Source organism: Biomphalaria glabrata, chromosome 2 (assembly GCF_947242115.1).
Source record: "Biomphalaria glabrata chromosome 2, xgBioGlab47.1, whole genome shotgun sequence".
Classification (NCBI taxonomy): domain Eukaryota; kingdom Metazoa; phylum Mollusca; class Gastropoda; family Planorbidae; genus Biomphalaria; species Biomphalaria glabrata.
In genome coordinates, this window is record NC_074712.1 from 8568498 (window position 1) to 8588693 (window position 20196).

At 34.1% G+C, this 20196-nt stretch overlaps 2 protein-coding genes across 2 annotated transcripts in view; one reads left to right on the forward strand and one right to left on the reverse strand.

Annotated features, from left to right (window-relative positions):
* LOC106067838 (L-threonine 3-dehydrogenase-like) overlaps window positions 1–20196 on the reverse strand; it is a 21598-nt gene continuing 1402 nt past the window's right edge. The window contains exons 2-7 of the mRNA XM_013227111.2: window positions 6765–6982; window positions 5744–6012; window positions 4244–4394; window positions 3501–3597; window positions 2164–2332; window positions 1–1048 (exon numbers count right to left, since the gene is read on the reverse strand). Of these exons, the coding sequence (XP_013082565.2) occupies window positions 846–1048; window positions 2164–2332; window positions 3501–3597; window positions 4244–4394; window positions 5744–6012; window positions 6765–6946 (1071 nt within the window). The 5' untranslated portion in view covers window positions 6947–6982 and the 3' untranslated portion in view covers window positions 1–845. The remainder of the gene's footprint in view (window positions 1049–2163; window positions 2333–3500; window positions 3598–4243; window positions 4395–5743; window positions 6013–6764; window positions 6983–20196) is intronic.
* The window catches only part of LOC106067840 (cyclin-F-like), an 18143-nt gene continuing 15398 nt past the window's right edge, over window positions 17452–20196 (forward strand). Inside the window, exon 1 of the mRNA XM_056018968.1 lies at window positions 17452–17644. Coding sequence (XP_055874943.1) covers window positions 17638–17644 — 7 coding nt within the window. The 5' untranslated portion in view covers window positions 17452–17637. The remainder of the gene's footprint in view (window positions 17645–20196) is intronic.

Sequence of the window (20196 nt, forward strand, 5' to 3'; positions counted from 1 at the left end):
GAAGGCAAAAGTTAGATTATATTTTGTTACGTAATTTTGTTAAACATTATGTAAAAAAAAACCACAATATTCTAAATCTCATATAGACTCAGAGAGAAAACATCCTCAAAACATGCAATCAGTACACAGATATCATGCCTCCTATCTACATAATGCTTCAAACCCAAGCCACATAGTGCCTCACTCATCCCACATAGGGCCTCACACTCATGCCACATGAGGTTCCTTTCCTGCAGTTTCAATCAGTTTCTGACAACAAAAGCAAGCCTATAAAAAAAATAAACACTAATGATAAAGCAGGAATGCTTAGAGGGACATGAAACTTATCTTGAACAATGCTGTTAAAAAACAATAAAAGTTATAATTGTGTTAATAAATATTTAGTCCAACATCCATAATATAAAAACGAAATTTAAACTACAGACTTCAATACAGCAATGTTAACAATTCTTTTAATGTGTAAACTTTTCAACAAAATATCCATTACAGAGCTGAACACTAGTAGAAATGCAATCATAATACTTAGCCAAGTATTTATCAAATAACAATAGCTAACAATAACAAGTTGTACAAATGTTTAAAAAGTGTACAATATATTTAATTAAACAATAATGTATGTTCAAATCATAAAAAGCATATACTTAGCAGACAGGAATGCAATTAGACATATTAATTTACTATTATATACGTATGCACAAATCTTAAATACAAAGCAAACAAAAAATCTTCATTTATTTATGTTTTGATTGAGTACTTAGTAGACTTATGTATTCACAAGAAATAGCTTCTGAAAATTTAACATTTATACACATCCACAAACAGAATAATGAATCCATGCAAACAAATTACTTGGAGGGATCTATAACAATCTTACAAGCCTCCCCTGAGAACAATGTTTTGAAAGCCTCCTCAAACTGGGACATAGGGAACCTGTGGGATATTACAGCCTTGACATTAATCTTGCCATCTGCAACCAAAGCCTCAGACTGTTCCCAAGTGTGAAAGATTAGTCGGCCATGGACTGTTTTCAAAGTCAAGGCTTTAAAAACTGAAAAAATAAAACAGAAAATGACGAAAATTTTGCTAAAAATTATAATGTTCACAATGTATTACAGTAATTGATATATCATTCAATTATGTTTATATTTATTTTTAGCCCTAAATATATTAGAATATCTTCATTAATCAATTTATTTCTCACAGTTCACAAGGAAAACAATTAGAAATAAAGATTCATATATTATAACCTGATTATTTCCCTTGGTGTTATAAACATTAAATAAAGCCATTAAAAAAAAAAGGACTGCCTCCCCTTCCTTTTATTTTCTCCGTAATATTTCTACCAGTCAAAGTAATCAAAATTAATCATCTTTACAACATTATATCCTCTTGCACGTACTTTGAAATAATATCTACAAAACAACTGGTTAACTTTAACTAGTAAGTAAGTTAGTTAAATAGAACTGTTCTTTAAATTACAACTCAAGACCAAGGCTTCCATTCCCTAGTGAAATTTTTGTTTCTTATAATCTGTTAAGTTCACCAATACCTCCATCGCTCTAAACTATTCTATCAGATAATTTTAATTGGTTGAAGAAGTAAATTACCCACTTCACTGAACAAATTAAACAGTTTGAAAATTATGTTAATTTGTTAAAACATTTAAAAATTTAGAGAACTTGGCAAAATAAAATATTTAAATAATTTTTGGAGCAAATATTATTAAACATTTATCTGCCTTAAAAAAAGGATAAAAGTTAACAGTTAAACTTAGGATCTATGGGGGCAGATAATGTTAAGGCTCGACTGTTTCTATCACCCATGAGGATGTCATGTGGCCAGCAAAATAACCAACTGCCTTTACTTCTCCAACATGTGTAAGGTACAGACTAGAAATAAATGTATATTCAGGGGCATCCTAAAAATCCCAGAGTTGAAAGTCCTAATCTTCACCAGGATTCAAGCTCAGGACTCATTAGTTTCAGAGCCAAGTGCTTTACCACTCTGCCAATATGCCCCTCTTTGTCTTTTTTAATTGAAAAAAAAAGTTTCTGAAAAACCCAGACCAATTTCAGCAGCTAGAATGCAACAGTTTGGCTGTAAGTTATCATTTAAAGAAGCAATTAGGAATAAATTATTACAAATAAAAAAATGTTGACTTACTTATGTCTTGCAAGACATTTTCCACGTGCAGTGGTTGCTTTGGAAGACCCACAAGCCCAATGTAGCCTCCCTTGCGGAGGAATGAGCAACTAGCATTAACCATGGCAGAGGCTCCGCTACACTCACAAACACGATCCATGCCAACACCATTGGTGAACTCAGCAATAAACTGAAAAGAAAAAATAGAATAGAATTACAAAAGGAAATAAATTGTGATACGGTATGCTAAAAAAAAAGTTTAGGTTTGGCAATTTTTTAAAACTAAACTTGACTAAAAAAAAAGAAATCCCTATCAACTATAGAACTATAATGTATGAAAAAAAAAAAAAAGCACTTGTAATGGGGAGAAATTGTGAGTTTTTAAAAACAAAAAATAGAGAGGGTTTGACGTCAAAGAAGATGTGGCATTGCTATAGTTTGAAGTCAAAGAGGATGTGGCATTGCTAGAGTTTGAAGTCAAAGAGGATGTGGCATTGCTAGAGTTTGAAGTCAAAGAGGATGTGGCATTGCTAGAGTTTGAAGTCAAAGATGATGTGGCATTGCTAGAGTTTGAAGTCAAAGAGGATGTGGCATTGCTAGAGTTTGAAGTCAAAGAGGATGTGGCATTGCTAGAGTTTGAAGTCAAAGAGGATGTGGCATTGCTAGAGTTTGAAGTCAAAGAGGATGTGGCATTGCTAGAGTTTGAAGTCAAAGATGATGTGGCATTGCTAGAGTTTGAAGTCAAAGATGATGTGGCATTGCTAGAGTTTGAAGTCAAAGAAGATGTGGCATTGCTAGAGTTTGAAGTCAAAGATGATGTGGCATTGCTAGAGTTTGAAGTCAAAGAGGATGTGGCATTGCTAGAGTTTGAAGTCAAAGATGATGTGGCATTGCTAGAGTTTGAAGTCAAAGAGGATGTGGCATTGCTAGAGTTTGAAGTTAAAGAAGATGTGGCATTGCTAGAGTTTGAAGTCAAAGAGGATGTGGCATTGCTAGAGTTTGAAGTCAAAGATGATGTGGCATTGCTAGAGTTTGAAGTCAAAGAGGATGTGGCATTGCTAGAGTTTGAAGTTAAAGAAGATGTGGCATTGCTAGAGTTTGAAGTCAAAGAGGATGTGGCATTGCTAGAGTTTGAAGACAAAGATGATATGGCATTGTAAGAGTTTGATGTTGCATTAAAGAGGCTGAGTTTAAAGATGGTATGGCATTGGAATGGGCTGTGTTTGTATACCTAAGAACTAACAAGAAAGATTTGAGTCCTCTCACTTCTACAGTCTCATTTCACAAGCAATTCAAAACAGAAATGAATGTAACCCTCACTAGGAACATGAGACTCATAAATAGATGCAAACTCTAACCTGTTTTAAATCCGTCTGTTTTGAGTTGACAGTAACATCAGCACCAATAGTCTTGGCCAGTTCAAGTTTACTGTCTTCAACATCCACAGCTACTACTCTAAAATAAAAAAGTTTGATATCGGTACAAAAAAGAAACAGTATATTTAATTATGAACTAGATTCATTAACAATTAGTCCTGAATATGCAATGAAAAAAAGGAAACAGAATTAACTATTCTAAATAGTTTGAACAAATGATAAGATTAGGACTAAGACTGCTCTATTGATCCTTATGGAAATAAAAAGAATCATTACAAAATTTTGTTAATGCTAGATCAGAAAAATTTAAAGACTCCTTTATTTTACTTTCAGCAAGGATGTTTCTAGGTCATTTGTCATCACTGATGATAACTGTCATCATAAAAGCCCAATTCATCAAGCGCTGTTTGTGTGTGTGTGTTTTTTTTTTATTGTTGTAATTATAGTAGTAATGCTGAGGTGGACAATTTTAGTCAAACTCAATTTCCATTTGTTTGGACCAAAATATGTTAAGTTATTTTAAAGATTTTTATGTTATGATGCAAATCAAAAAATAATTTTAATTCTTACATGATAATTATAAATGTTCTTATAACTGGTTTACACCTTCTAGTCAATTATTAATATTTGAAACTGTCTTATTTTTTTTTAAATTGGAATCCTTAAAATTTCCAAAGTCGTCATTCTTTTTGGCTACTTCATTAAAAATTATCATCTTTAACTACCTTTTAGCTCCCAGAGCTTTAGCCACAGCTTGTGCCATCAAGCCCACAGGCCCACAGCCTATAACCAGTATGTCCTGTCCCCTGACATGCAGCCTCTCAATGGCATTGTGAGCCACACCAAGTGGTTCCAACATGGCTATTTGTTCTGCATCTATAAGAAAACAAAATATTGGCTATTAAGGGAATCATTTTTTAATAATTCAATTAACTATGCATATAGTCTGAAAGTATATGATGCACATTAGTGACCTGGTCATAGAGATGCCTTGTACTTGACGAAAATTAATTAAAAACCCAAAAGTAACTAAACAACTTAAATGTATACAACAGAACAATATTTAAACTAATTTTTTTAATTGGAAGGGATTTGTTTGGTGATATTCACAGTCACTGTTAAAAAAATATTGGGATTGGAAGGTTTCAAGATTTCTTGCCTTACTCAGCAGAATTTCTCTTTTTTATCATTTCAAATCATGTTAGATGAATCACTGAATCTATTAAAATCTATAACCTTCTGCAAAAGATTTCCGCTCAAAAATTCAGAGACCAAACTAAGGTGTTAACATTTTAGTGTCAAAACTGGGTCCAAAACAAAGACTTTAAAACAAACAAAGACTAGAAATGTGACAAATGACCTACTTCCAAGATAAAAACGTGTGACCTATTGCCAAATGAATACACTTCAGATAACAAGCATTTCAAGTGTATCTTTAAATTGCAAGGCACTCTACTATTGGAACATAACAAAATCAGGAATCTAGTTAATGGAATAACAAAAGGTTTTATTACAGGCAACGTAAGATAAACATCTGGGTTCAAGTACAAGAAGAAACTACAACAGGTGTCCTGAAATCATTAATAATTCTACTTTTAGAATAAAAAGTACCAGTTGGAACCAACAATGCCAATATGTTTTTTACATGTAAATGTTAAATAAGAAAAGTAGTTGCTTTAATATTTATTACAGCTTATTTTTTTTTATTCTTTATTGTTTTTATGAGGGAAAGTAAATTATACTAAATGAAGATTTGTTTAAACTACATGATGAAAAAACCCACACATTTTAGCAAGTAAATTTTCTACTGCACAAAAACTTAGATTTTTTAAAAAACATTTTTAAGGATATCAGAATGGGCTATATAAGCTGTTTTCTAGATCACTCACCCCCGAATAAAAAACTTTTTAATTATCATACAAATATAAACAATTAAAGTTATACTTATTATTACTAAATACTAAATTTTCTGTTCAGCTTTCTAATTATTAGTTCAAACTACTGTCTCTTTAATGATAAATATCAATTACGCAAGTTTAAATCTCGGAATGAAATATTTAACATGTTAAATATTCATATTTCATATTAAGGCTAGTAAATTATTAATAATAATTACAGTTTACAGCAGTACATTTAATTAATAATATTTGAAGAAATTCATTTGAACATATATTTGGGGTGGAGAGACATACAATAATAGTACATGCATTAATGAAATCACCTGCCTAAGTCACGTGTGAGCCTGTACAGATATTTGGCTGGGACTATAGAATACTCAGAGCAACCTCCATGCTGGGTTTTTTTCCCATGTCCATACTGGCCCATATTAAGACAGATAGCACCATCCTCGTTAAGGCACTGGTAGCAGGACCCACAAAAGAAATGATTCTCCACACCCACCTTGGTGCCAAGCGGAATATCAGCATTGGGCCCACACTTGACAACAGTGCCAGCACACTCATGGCCTGGTATGAATGGCACAGTGGCGATAACTCTAGGCAGAAAAAAAATGTACTATTTAAATATTATGAAACATTGAAATAAATTTTTAGTGCAAGTTAAACCACACAAAAGAAAAGGGATTTTCAGAAGCCTTGAATGAGAGAATTGAAATTCATCAGCCCCTTTGTCCTCAGTTTAACCATCAGTTAGATGATCGTGTAATCACTTTAGGTCAGGCTTCCACTGAACTATATCTTTATAACAATGAGTTCATTTAATACTTTGAATATTACAAAGCAATAATAATAATACAAATGTCAGATGAAGAAACAATACAATTACATTAGCAACACTTTTGCCCAACACACAAGTATTTCACATGGAGGGAGGGAGAATTTCGGTTGTTGATTGGTTATACATCATAGTTTCTGATATAAGTGCTTTGTTACCTGTATTGCTCACCAACCAGATGACCCATGGGATGACCTCTTAGTTTGTGTTTACATAAACTCTGTAATCTTGTTTCTACTTGGTTCATTGGAATAGTGACCTCAGCCTCTCAGTAAAAAAAGAGCACTCTTTAGTGTTCCTTTCCACACTTCCTACTACATATTGCTATATATTACTGTTCATTCTCTTTCTAGAATAAAGTCAACAAGAATATATACAGGCTATAGGTCAATGTGCTGGTCACAATATTCCACCATAATTAGCTGAACCCAAACACTTTATGTGCATGATTCTTCAGTGTGTCATTTGAAGGATAATATGTACAAAGCTTAAACCTAGCAAAATGATATATACCTTGCAACATTATCCCAGTTATAGAGAGCAATGTCAGAACCACATATCGCCACAGCATCCACTCGAATTAACACTTCACCATCTCCTGGCTCTGGCACCTCTATTTCTACATAGGAATAAGATGGACCTTCCTGCTTCTTCACCAAGGCTTTCATTTTCTGTGGAATCTGGAAAGCTGACATCTTTATCCTATCTTTGTCTTATTCCAAAAAGGCAAGCTAAAAAACACAAGATTTTTAATAAGCTCCTGTGCTGTCTGATACAATAATGTCAACAAGGCATAGGCCTACCACATGAATCAAGAATGAATCAAGACAAATCAATTCTGCTATGTATTTGATAAATTAATGGTGACACGGAGTCCAAATCTAGAGCGAATCAAGACAAAAACTGTGTTATCTCTGCAGTCATGGCTTTCTTAAGTTCACTGTAGCTAGTTATTGACCTTGCCATGACCTGAAGCCTCACTAGAAAATGATACTGGGACTAGCATGAATTGGAACGGGTCATCAAATAAAATGATAAGTATAAAGTATAGGTGAGAAACAGAGACTTGAAATAAGTTTTACATGATTCTCACACAATACAAAACCTAATCAAACTTAAGAGGAAATTTTTTTTTTTTTTTGTTTCAAAAGTAATTTGAGTAGAATATTTGTATATTTTGAGAATCATTCTTCTGTAGGATTTTATTTTAAAGAAGTAGAACAATTAGTACAGTTGAACTGTTGAGCAGTAGAACAACTAAGAACTGAGCAAAAGAAATGCCTGAAGTAGCAATTAAACATAAAACACTGAACCATAATCTTCAAGTACAAAAACAAAATTTAATAAAATACTCAGAAAGACACGAAGACAAAGGCACATTCCTCGTTTCATATGCTAGGACAAATTTATACAAATGCTCCTTCTTCCCTAGTACTATTAGTAGTATTAGAGCATGGAATGGGTTGCCTGAGCTAGCCAGGAAAACCAGTGACTTGGCAGAATTTAGGTCATTGGTTAATATGCATAACTAAATGCATGATGCATAGGACGTAATCATCTTCTTTTTTTAAGTAACGTCTGTATTATATAAGATAAGAAGATAAGATACTGAAACAAATGATGTCTTTTTTTGATGAAAGCGGGTGTAGCAAGATGGTGGCAGCACTGGGTGGGTCATGTGACTATTGACCTCTGAGTAAAAGGTGCAAGCTGAAAAAAAACAACAGCGATCAAAAAGATTCTTTTCTGGGAATCTAGAGGGTCAAATGGTTTGTTTGCTTGGTACTGTGCTAGGCAGAGTTGTACAATCACAAGGTCCATGGTTCATGCCCATGTTAGGACAGTTCTTTTATTTCCTTATATTTATATTTTTACCATTTTCTCTCATTACAGGAGGCTCCCAATTTGGTGTAATGAATCAGTAGAAGTAAAGTTCCCCTTTCAGACCTTGCGGTCTAAGAGCAGATGATGTAAAGGTCATCTGTTTCTATGGCAGATGGTTAACAAGGGTGTCATGTGGCCAGCAAAATGACCAACCAACATTCCTTTCCCCAACTCAGTGTTTCCTAGACTTTTCCTTATCGGAAGTCATCACAAAATCTGAGTATTTAACTGAACACTTTTGCTTATTTTTTAAAGAGATAAATTCATGTAGTGACCTACTAGTTAATTATTCTAGTAGTTCATGAAACACCTAATTAGGCCTGGCAGAACACTAGGGTTTCACAAAACACAGTTCAGGAAACACTGCCCCAATTGATGTCATCAGAGTTGGGTGGAATGAGGGGCATCCTAAAACCCAAGCTTCACTGAGATTCAAACTTGAGACTCCTTGGTTTGGAAGCCAAGTGCTTTACCCCTTAGCCACCACCCTCCCAATGAATCGGTGAATTTCACTATAAATCTTGAAGGACTTGAACAAATTGTATTTACAATACAAAGAAGGCCTTGGACTTGAATAAATTGTATTTACAATACAAGAAGGCCTTGGACTTGAACAAATTGTATTTACAATACAAAGTGTTTGTTTATATATATATTAATGGGACTTCAACATAGTTCTTCTAGTTTTACAAGTGGATAGGCCTATTAAAAAATGCTTTGACTTTGACTAAAAAAAAACTAAAAAAAAAATAGTGCACCCTTTTAATATAGAGGGATTTATATATTTTTAATGCATTCAAATTTAAACCTACTCTAATTTATGGTTGGCCTATTACTATGAGATAAAATAGATCTAGACCTAGTCTAGATCTTTTTGATTTTTCTAGACAGAAATTAGTAGTAAATTTAAAAATTAATATTTGATATAGGATATAGATATATATTGTAGGCCTCTAGATCTACTACTGATTATAACTATAACACTGTAACTATATAGTAAATTTTTTAATAAATAGATTTACTTATTCTACTAGAGGCTGTACTGTAGCCTACTAGATTTTACAGTGAGTAGGCTAGAATCTAGATCTATCAAGCCGTTATATTCTAGCCCATGCAGAATTATAAATAAGGCCCTATATTATATATATATATAGGCTACTATATAGTCTAGCTATACAATAGGCGCCATAGCACAAAATGTTTATCTTTTTGGTTAACTATAAAGTTTCCTGCAATGTTTGTAGATTCTAGATAGATCTAAATTCTGTATTGAGAATTGGTAATTCATGTTTCACAAACTATGATATTACTTACTATGAGATAATGAGTCTATGTAGGCCCTAGATCTAGATCTATTATTCTATAATATATGGCTATATTAGCTATATTATATAATGTTCAGCGAGGCCTGAATATGTGTTCCACGAACTACTTGAATAAATAACTGGTAAGCCATCACGTGTATTATTCTCTCAAAACAAGCAAATTAGGTGTTCCGCTAAATACTCAGAATGTGCGAAGTGTTCCGAAAAGTAAGGTAATGGGTGGTGAACAGTAAAGAATTTTTTAAAAAAATAGGGACCGGACAGTAAATTTAGATCTACTACTAAATTGTTGGCATTTTTTTTAATGGCTTTTTTTAAAGTCTAGACTAGATCTAAATTCTAAATATGTTTCAGTCAGACGTCCCTTCAGATTTGAACATTATTTGGGCCAAGCCTAAGCCTCTCGCGGGACGGCGGGGGATAGAAGATTCGTACTTGGGACTATTGTGTAATCAAGACCACTGCCCAGAATTAGTGTATATAGACGAATATAGTATATACGTTATAGCACGTCTAGGGAGTCACAATATAAGCCAAAAAAAAAGTTATATTTGGTTGATGACCAATCAATTCATTAAAGGAATTGATTTAAATCTAGATCTATAATATAGATCTAGTTCTATTATAGATCTAAAAGTAAAATATCAATAAAAACATTAAATTTTAGAAACGCTTAGCCAATGAGCACCTTATAAAGCAGTGATTCCCAAAGTGGTCTATATAGACCCCCAGGGGTCTACGAAGACCTCCAAGGGGTCTACGAAAGTAAAAAACTTAATTGGGGGTCCATGAGATGCCCACGGGGGTCTACGATAATAGGTTTCATTTAAGCACATTTAATGCTCACATTCCACTAATGTAATTATTGCATACACTAATATATTATTTGTACCTTCGTTAATCCTTTAAATATTTATCCTGCTATTCAAAGGAAAAATAGTTGTAATCAATTTCAATACTTATTTAAATAGCTTAATTTTGTCTACATGTAACTAATATTTGGAACAAAAAAAAAAAAAAAAAAAAAAAAAAAAAAAAGAAATGAAGACAGTACAGCATTAATTATTTAAAATTGGGATTCATTCCTTGTCGAACAAGCCTAAGTGACTTTTTTTATGACGATATGAACCAGGTTCGCTGGAAGATCATCTGAGACAATGCTACCCTGACAAAAATAAAGATTTTAAAAACTTTCGAACACTCAAAGTTCAAAATAGACCCGCAAAATCATAGTTCGACATCATATAGAGAAGATGGTGGTTTGTAAGAGTCTTACATGATTTCTTTTCTTATAGCAAAATACGGAAAACAACAAAGGTCAAACATTGATTCTACCAGCCGTTTTGCACAAACCTACATCTGTTTTTATTAAAAGAATTTCTTTAAGCAACAATTCAGTTCAAGGTCGCTTCGTTGGCATGAGTTATAAAATTAAAAGCTTCTTATGTAAATATTTGCAAAATACATAGGCCTAAATGCAGTTTGGTCTGACAAGGTGTAGCGCTGTGTGCTACAAACTGTCTAATGGTCACCATCTCATCTCATACATGCCTGTAGTCCCTTCTGGGCATAGGTTATCAACCAGCTTCCTCCAGGCATCTTGGTTCTGGGCGAATCTCTCCAACTGTTGCCACGTCTTGCCCATCTGCTTCCAGATCGCGGAGACCTGGAGAACCACCATCACCACCATGAAAAAAAATCCAGGTATTCATCATTACCTGCCTGATGAAAATTCTTATGATCCGCTGGCCAGATAAGATCTTGAATGAGGAACTGTGGCAAAGAACAAAGCAGCAGCCCACTGAAGTAGATATCCTTCAGAGACGCTGGAGATGGATAGTTCACACCCTTCGCAAGCCTGCATCCAACATAACAAGGCAAGCCCTAACCTGGAATCCCCAAGGAAAGAGAAAGAGGGGACGGCCCAGAAATACATGGCGCTAATGGTCACCGTCTCCTTATATTTCCTTAGGGTTGACCCACGAGACCTTTCCCATGTTTGGGTATAGTAGCAAGGCAGCAGAGGTTTGAATTCAGTTTTCCTTCTGCTAGGTGGGTAGCAAGCCAAGGTTAATGAGCCCTTCCTGCTCGAAGTACTGGTTTAGGATCCAGTTACTCGCCTTTGACCCATCTCCTGTTAATGAAAACAGTTCAGCAGATTCAACATTTGAGCCACACGTGAAAGATCAAGAAATACACGAGAAGCTGCTCTTTGCGAAACCTTTTACAATGATACTTAAGGCATATTAATTAATTAATTAATTAAATAATATTTAATGTTGGAAAGACTACTTCATAGAACGACAAATTTGTATATTAAACATAATTTCCTAAGTTGTGTAGTTTTAAATTACTTTTTCACTCCTCAACTCACTGCAGTTAGAAATTTGTTAAAAAAATGTTAATGAATTTGCAAAAATGTGCAAGTTGAGCAGGGGGTCTACCGAAAACCAGAAAACATGGCAAGGGGTCCACGAGACAAAAAAGTTTGGGAACCACTGTTATAAAGCGTAGGCTATGTGGTGATATCTAGATTAGATATATTTTACATGTGAAGTTAATAAAGTAGCCTAGATATTTGTTTCCCTTTAGTCTGGAAAGCTGCATGCTGATACGAACAATAGTTGGACTTACTGAATAGTTCAATACTGTAGATTGGCCATTCATATGACGGTATATAAGCCAATCAATGAAACATTGTTGTAAGGTCGCTACCATACTCTAATTAATTAATGCTAAATAATATTTACCAAAAAATAAAAACGATAAACATTCTCTCCTGTTTTCAAAAGCATTTTTTTTTACAACTATAGCATACAGCATAATTAGCATTAGTTCTATTTACTATATTGGCCTAAAGACATATTATATTTATATGTATATATATATATAATGAGTAGCCTATTGTTGAGTATGATCGATTCCTTTTCGGATTGAGGTGTAGTGACGTCATTTTCACCATCCCCTTGCCCCCGTTACCAACAAAATCCTCGTTAGTTTTTTTTTTTTTTTCAATTTTCGATGACATTGTCGTAATCTTCGTCGCCGCCCCTACTTTCGATAAGGCGCCCGCCTAATTCCTCATAATCAGCTCGGCCAAGGGTCGTAACTACCAGTTATTGTCGTGCTTTCTTACCGGTAACAAAGGGAGATCATTAAATAGCTATATCAAGTGAAGGTTTTAATTTGATAGCGCCGAGGCACGCTGGGCAGGGAAAGCTAATGAACCCCCTTGTGTTACATCAGCACGTGATGAAGAGTGTGCTTTACGTGCCACTAAAAGTACTTATTGTAGACCCTTGCTGATTAGGTTGAAGGTTATAAAGTCCGTTATGATCCACGGTGTACCAGCAGTGTTGCGCCTGGGGGGGGGGGGGGGGGGAAGGGGAGTTCGCGCGCTAATGGGACCTGAGCGAGAAACGCGAACGCATGGACAGGAATGCTAAATTAATAAATAGGCCTAATCATTTGAAAGCAGAGCCGACGCTAGTAGTAGATAAGCAGAGGCGATTGCCCAAAGGGTCAACGACTGATGAAGACTTCACGCAAAATGAAAATAATACAGCACAAGTAGGATACTATAATTATGCCGCCTCCAAAAGGCCCACGGTGCTAAGTAAAGCCTCGTTAAAGCCCCCACATTACATGGCGCCGACTCTGGATTTGTAGACATGCCGCCTTGACATGTTGTGAAATGTGTACATTGCAGGTGGGCGGCCAAAGTTTGAAGACAGCCAAAACTTATTCAAAGGTTATCTTTATAAAATTTAAATCCTATATAGTTATTTATTGATTTATTTATTTTGTACCCTGTTTATATCACTAATGACTCCGAAAAAAAAATCCTTTGAAACCGTATTTTTATTTTACATCGCTGTTAGAGCAATGTAGGCCTACATACGCCCCCCATAAGTGTTTAGGCCTACCATGGAATTCAATTATGGATGTAGCATTTTGACAACAAAATTATAACATTCATAACGAAACCTCTATCTGAAACACGATGGGAATGTAAACTAAAGGCAGTTAAGTAAAGTAAAGTTCCCCTTTCTGACTTTGTGATGTTTCTGTGGTCTAGGGTTAACGAGGGTGTCATGTAGCTAGCACAACGATCAATCGCCTTTACTTTTCACAAACTAATGTCACGTACCCATTAGAGCTGGGTGGATTCAGAGGCACGCAAAGATCCCGAAATTAAAAAATCCCAGTCTTCACCAAGATTCAAACTCGGAACCCCCGAGGCAGTAGTTCCTCCTAACATATATTGATGAAAATTAATGAGAAATAACGAAGAAATGTGTTGCATTGTTTATATGGCATATAATACTTTATTAGATTGTATTTGTAAGTTATGGTTCAGAGTTTTACTTTTTATTCTTTTTTTTTTTTTCTGAAGTATTTCTACGTTTTGTGATTTTACTAATGGTGTACTGCAGTTATAGGCCCTATGTGAGTATTTACTTAATATGATCTAAATTTCGCAAATTTTACCGCAAGAGAGCAGGCTTCTGTTATAGACACTGAGACAGAATTTCCGCGATTAGAAATATGTAAGATAAGGAAAAAGAAAACGTTTGTTTACGAGCATTATGACAATAACCCTGAGAACGACTTGATAATCTCTTTTTTTTTCTTTATGCCACGCTTGATATAACAATCAATGCAATAATTGACAGCTTGGGCGTAGCCGTGTGTGTGTGTGGGTTACGGGGTTACCCCCCCCCCCCGATTTCGGAGGGGGGATTTGTGACTGTTTTTTTTTTTGTGCTTTAAATTTGTTTATTATACGTGAGATTTTAATATTAAACCATCGCTTGCCCCAACGCAGCCAAATTGGAGCTTTGAGTAAGGTTAAAACTCCCTCTTCAATAAAACAAAACAAATTAAGCAAACGACTGTCAAAGGACAAATGATGATGGTGAATTTCATGCTTTTCTGTAAAGGGGTTGAGGTGGGGGAGAAGGGGGGGGTATTTACGTGAATGTTAACGTGATCGCTTTTTAAGGGCATAAAAAATGTTTTCTCAGGATTCAAGCCTCTTTGAGGGGACTAATTCAACTTATACCACCACTTGTCAACTACGTTTTCTTTCCCTTGTTAGAAATACCAAAGAAAATAATTAATTACCGATAGTTAATTCGCTTATTGGTAATTTTTTTAATAGATTGTTGTTTTGTCAGGTACTAGAAATAATCGTGCTAAATTTCAACTTGATACGAGATTGGGTGTGGGAGAAATAAGGTGGACAAATTTTGTACCAAACAGAGTGAGTTGATATAAGCTCTCGCATGACGGCGCGGCCACAATCTTTGTGGCGGTCCTGTGACTGTAGGCAGTGGGGTAGCAAGGGATCTGGATTTCGGACAGTCATTTTGGGGGGCCCTTTCAAAGGGGGGGGGGGGGACTCGGGGGGATTTTTCATATTTGGATTAAAATTGGATCCCCCTCTCTTCACCCTAGCCACGCCACTGACTGTAGGCCTATTGCTGCTTTTCCAATGCTATTCGAATCTCTTATAATTAATTTAGCCTGTCTATCGCGTGTAAGTCTTTCAATTAGCACGCGTGCTAGGTATTCGTGCTAACACATTAATAGAATTACAATTCACCTGAATCTACATGCTCGGCTTTGTTAATGGCATTCTTTCGATTGATCTCACCACAGAAAGTAATGAAGCTAAATAGAGTTGTAGTTCTTAGTTTACTTATTATCTCCCTTTGAACACTTCTTTCTCCCATTGGTCTCTACGAAAAAAAAAAAAAATGAGCGCTCAACGGGCGATGTGAATGGTGATTCTTTAGTTCCAAGGCGGTACGTGAGTGCATTTAAAATTCATTCGATAATGTGAAACGAAAAGTACTGGAGCATTCTAGTAAATATATGTTTCAGTGTATATGATTGGTAATACAAATGTGATAGTTTATTCACTCTCACCCCCCCCCCCCCCCACCAACCATAAGTCTCTCTCTCTCTTTCATAGATTGCGCATGGGGTTAGGGTCCTAACCCTAAACATACTTGTTTGTTGTTATTGTTGTTGTTGTTTTGTCGATTCTCATAACTGAAAAAAAAAGTATTTATAGGTTTTCCTGTTTCAGTCAATGCTTTATTAATGAACTTCTCTGGATGTTGTGTCTGTTTTACTTCTGTGGGATGTTGTTTTGAATTGAGAAAAAGAGTCCTTGTAATCACAACGAAATGAAAGAGGGGATAAGCGGACGGAATGGGTGCCAACATCGGGCCATGAAAACAGAAACAGAAAGAAACACAGAAAGTGGATGGGTAGAGACAGAGAACAACATTAAACACAAGAAGATTCTAAAACACTTAGGGAGAGAGCAATATTATTGAGACAAAAGGTACACACACAAAAATTAAGGAAAAAAAAAACATATAATAGATGACATTGATACCGAAATTAAGGGAAAAAAAGACATATAATAGATGACATTGATACCGAAATTAAGGGAAAAAAAGACATATAATAGATGACATTGATACCGAAATTAAGGGAAAAAAAGACATATAATAGATGACATTGATACCGAAATTAAGGGAAAAAAAGACATATAATAGATGACATAGATACCGAAATAAAGAAAAAAAAAAACATATAATAGATGACATTGATACCGAAATTAAGAATAAAAAACTTATAATAGATGACATAGATACCGAAATTAAGAAAAAAAAAACATATAATAGATGACATTGATACCGAAATTAAGAAAAAAAAAACATAATAGATGACATTGATACCGAAATTAAGAAAAAAAAAACATAATAGATGACATTGATACGGAAATTAAGGAAAAAACAACAACATATAATAGATGACATTGATACTGTGGATGAGAAAGAGGGAAACTAGATCATCAACATCATAAATAAAGAATACGAAAATACAAATATTGCTCAATGAAATGTAGCCCAGTAGAACACCAAGTGAACACAGACCTACCGTGCCTTGAACGAAAGTAGGGCCTAGTTATAACAGTAAGCGATCAATGCTGAAATGTCAACTTCGGTTCAAAGTTAGCTTACACAGGGCCTATGGGCCTTTTTACTTTTAACTAGTGGCTGAGGGGTAAACGCTTGGCTTTCGTACCGAGGGGGTCTCGAGTTTGAAAACTGGTATTTTGAACTTTGGATATTTTTAGGACGCCCCTGAGTTCATCCAATTCTAATGATAGATAGGCCTACGTTATGAAGGTAAAGGCGGTTGGTGGTAGTGCTGGCTACGTAACAAACTCATTAACCGTCGATCATGGGAACAGACTAGTTATACATCATCTGCCCCATAGATTGAAAAGTATGTAATTGTAAGATCATTATTTATGTAAATCTAAACGAGAGACAAACATTTTTTTGTTTTGTTTTACGTGTTTCGGATGTTCCTTCAGAGTTGAAGATAGTTTACTTCCTAGTCCAAACCTCCCGCAGGACGACGGGGGATGGGAGCGGGCAGGGTTTGAACCCGGGACCATCGATAAATCCAAACGACAGTCCAGCGCGCAGACCGCACGACCAGACGTACAGAGTCTCTATATGTAGGCCTACATAGATCTATATTCATTTTTATTAAATACACGTAGTCAAACTGAATTTCCATTTCTTTGGAGAAATAAAATTATCGTATCTCTTAGAACAGATTTAGAATTAATAATAAAATCGAAATAATTTTTGAAACAAAAAAAAAAAAACAGGTTATTGATCTGGGGTATAAAAAATGGTTCAACTTAAGTCCTAAACTAAGATTTCGTAGTTCTAGGTTTGAAAATTTGCTTTCACGAGTCAATAAGGTTAGCGCTCTCGAAGTTAACCTAGATTTTTAGCACGCAGTCGCCAAGCTTGGCTTGGGTTGGTAAGGAGAATTTATTGTTTTTTTTTTGTAAGATATTTACAAACAGGAAACCGCGAAGTTTCGTTTTGAAGGCAAACTGTCCAATAAAAACGCAGCATTACGACTTGACCCAAGAGGAAGTAATCCATACGTTTTCGACTCAACTTTCGAAAACTGAAAGCGGCCTGTTTGAAAAGGGAGGCGTTATGTGAAAGACTGCCACACAGCTCTAGATCTAGGGATAAACTAGATTAGTTCCAAATTATTAAAGATTACTTTAAATAAATAAAGATCTAGAATCATTTTTCATAAATATCAATCCATTTTATTAGGATATGAAAAGTAAGTACGATTGTTGGAAATCTTAACTTAATGATTATTCTGACTCTGAGTAGTCTATTTTTAATAATTTAATTTTAATTTATAAATTATTAATAATAATTAATTATTAGATTTACACTATTTAAAATAATTTTGACTATAATTTGTATTTTAAAATGTATTGACTTATTTTTATACGTTATTATTACTCTATATTATTTTAAGTTAATAAGTATATATAATTATTATAATAGAGTCTAGATTCTATTCTAGTCTAGATCTAGATCTATATAGTTAGAGAGATTAGACTTGATTAGATCATTAGAGATCTACTGATCTAGAGTAGAGATCTTATTTAAAATGTATAAATTTAAAATAGACTAAATTTTTTGAAGTAACGTCTGTATTATATAAGATAAGATTATATAATTAAATATGCATATAGATAGTATGATATAGCCATATATAAAATGATATACTATCATATACTTATAGTCTAGTTAGAATAAGACTAAGTCCCTAAGTAATAAGATAAAAAAAAATTGTATAGAATAGAGCTAGTCTCTAGTCTAGTATACTTATAATTATAATTATTATTAATTATAATACTAGACTAGATAGAATCTAGATCTATATATTATAAATATAGTAATAGATCTAGACTAGTCTATAGTTACACTAGATAGTATTAGTATCATAGTACTATAACAACTATAGTTATAGACACTAAAGTACTAAGTATTCCTGTATTCTATACTGCTATAGTAATATAGACTAGAATCTAGATAAGTCGTCATTAGGTTATAAATTATATCTACTAATTATAGAGATATAACTGATATAAAATTAATGATAATATATATAATAAAAGTAGATCTATATTCTAGATATAGACATAGCATAGATTATTATAGATCTAGTCTAGACTTAGAACTTAGAAGTCCCCAAGGCAGTTAAAACTAGCAGTAGACTTGGAGTAGATTACTAGACTTTCTAGATGATCAATCATGATTCATGATAACTAGAGTCTACTTCACTAGAGTCTAGACCTTGATCTAAAATCTAGATCTAGTCTCACTAGCACTAATTAGATCCACTAGTAGAGTTTGAACCCAGTGCGCAAACCGCACAACCAGGCAGCCATCCATTGAGTAGAGTAGATGAGTAACTAGACGATAGATAGAATCTATAAATTTTTATCTAATTCGGCTAATAGTATTGATCTGGATCTAAACTCTAGTAGTATTCAACAGACTATCCTGCCTAGGTTTAAGATGCACATCCTAACAATTATATTATATACAAATGTCTTATAAATGTCAGTTTAGTTTCTGGACTAGGTAAAGTAATGTAAATTTCCCCTTTCAGACATTGCAATCTATACAGCAGAGGATATAAAAGTCATGTTTCTGTGGCCCATGAAGGTGTCATGTGGCCAGCACAATAACCAACTGCCTTTACTTTTTCTAAATAGACTCCACATAATTAGATCTAGAATAGATTTTATTTTTTAAATATTAATATTATAGATCTAGTCTGGTAAATGTCTATAGAAGACAGGTCTATAAATTACAATGAATACAAGATAGATCTATGATCTAGACATGAGTTATCTTTATCGTGAAACTAGAATAATTATTTATACTACTTAGTAGAGTATAGACAACAGATCTAGTTATATAAACTTTATAACCTAGAGATCTTATTTTTATTTTTAAAAAATTCTTTGATGATAGTTTCAAGAATTAATGAAAAAATTAACCAATTAGTTCATTACCAATTGGTAATTAATTATTTTGTTTTGGTATCTCGAACAATGGAGAGAAATTGTACTTGACTAAGGTTGTGGTATAAGCAGAATTAGTCCCCTTTATAGGTCGCCACTTTAAAGTAACTGAATCAAACAATAGATAACTAAACAAAATTTTTATGGTAAAATTCACTCTGGTATCCCATTCTCCCAGCTTTCTTTGTCATTTGCCCGGCTGGTCTAGATAAGTGATAGGATCATAGTGTATTAAGAAAGCTAAAAGCAAACTTAGATTAAGAAAGTCAAAAACAAACTTTTTTAAAGTATTTTTTTATGTTTCCCTTGTTTTTATGTTTCAATTACAACCCCTACGTTCCATGTAATAATTTAAATAAAATCTTCATGTTGAGTGCTTTAACCAGTAGGCAGTACCTATTAGTCACTTAACTCTAAGAGTACATTGTTGTTATTAGTAAGATATCCCGTGTAAAAATAAAATTATTATTATTATTATAGCTTTTATATAGCGCTATTAATTTAAATTTAATTAATTTAAATAAAATCTTCATGTTGAGTGCTTTAACCAGTAGGCAGTACCTATTAGTCACTTAACTCTAAGAGTACATTGTTGTTATTAGTAAGATATCCCGTGTAAAAACAAAATTATTATTATTATTATAGCTTTTATATAGCGCTACTTTCATGCTTATAGCATGCTCAGAGCGCTTTTGATCCAATCTCATTTGGGGGGGGGTATCTAGAAGTTGGTTTTCCGTGTTGCCTTTAGGCGCTCAGTAAACACAACTCTGCCAGAGTCAGGTGT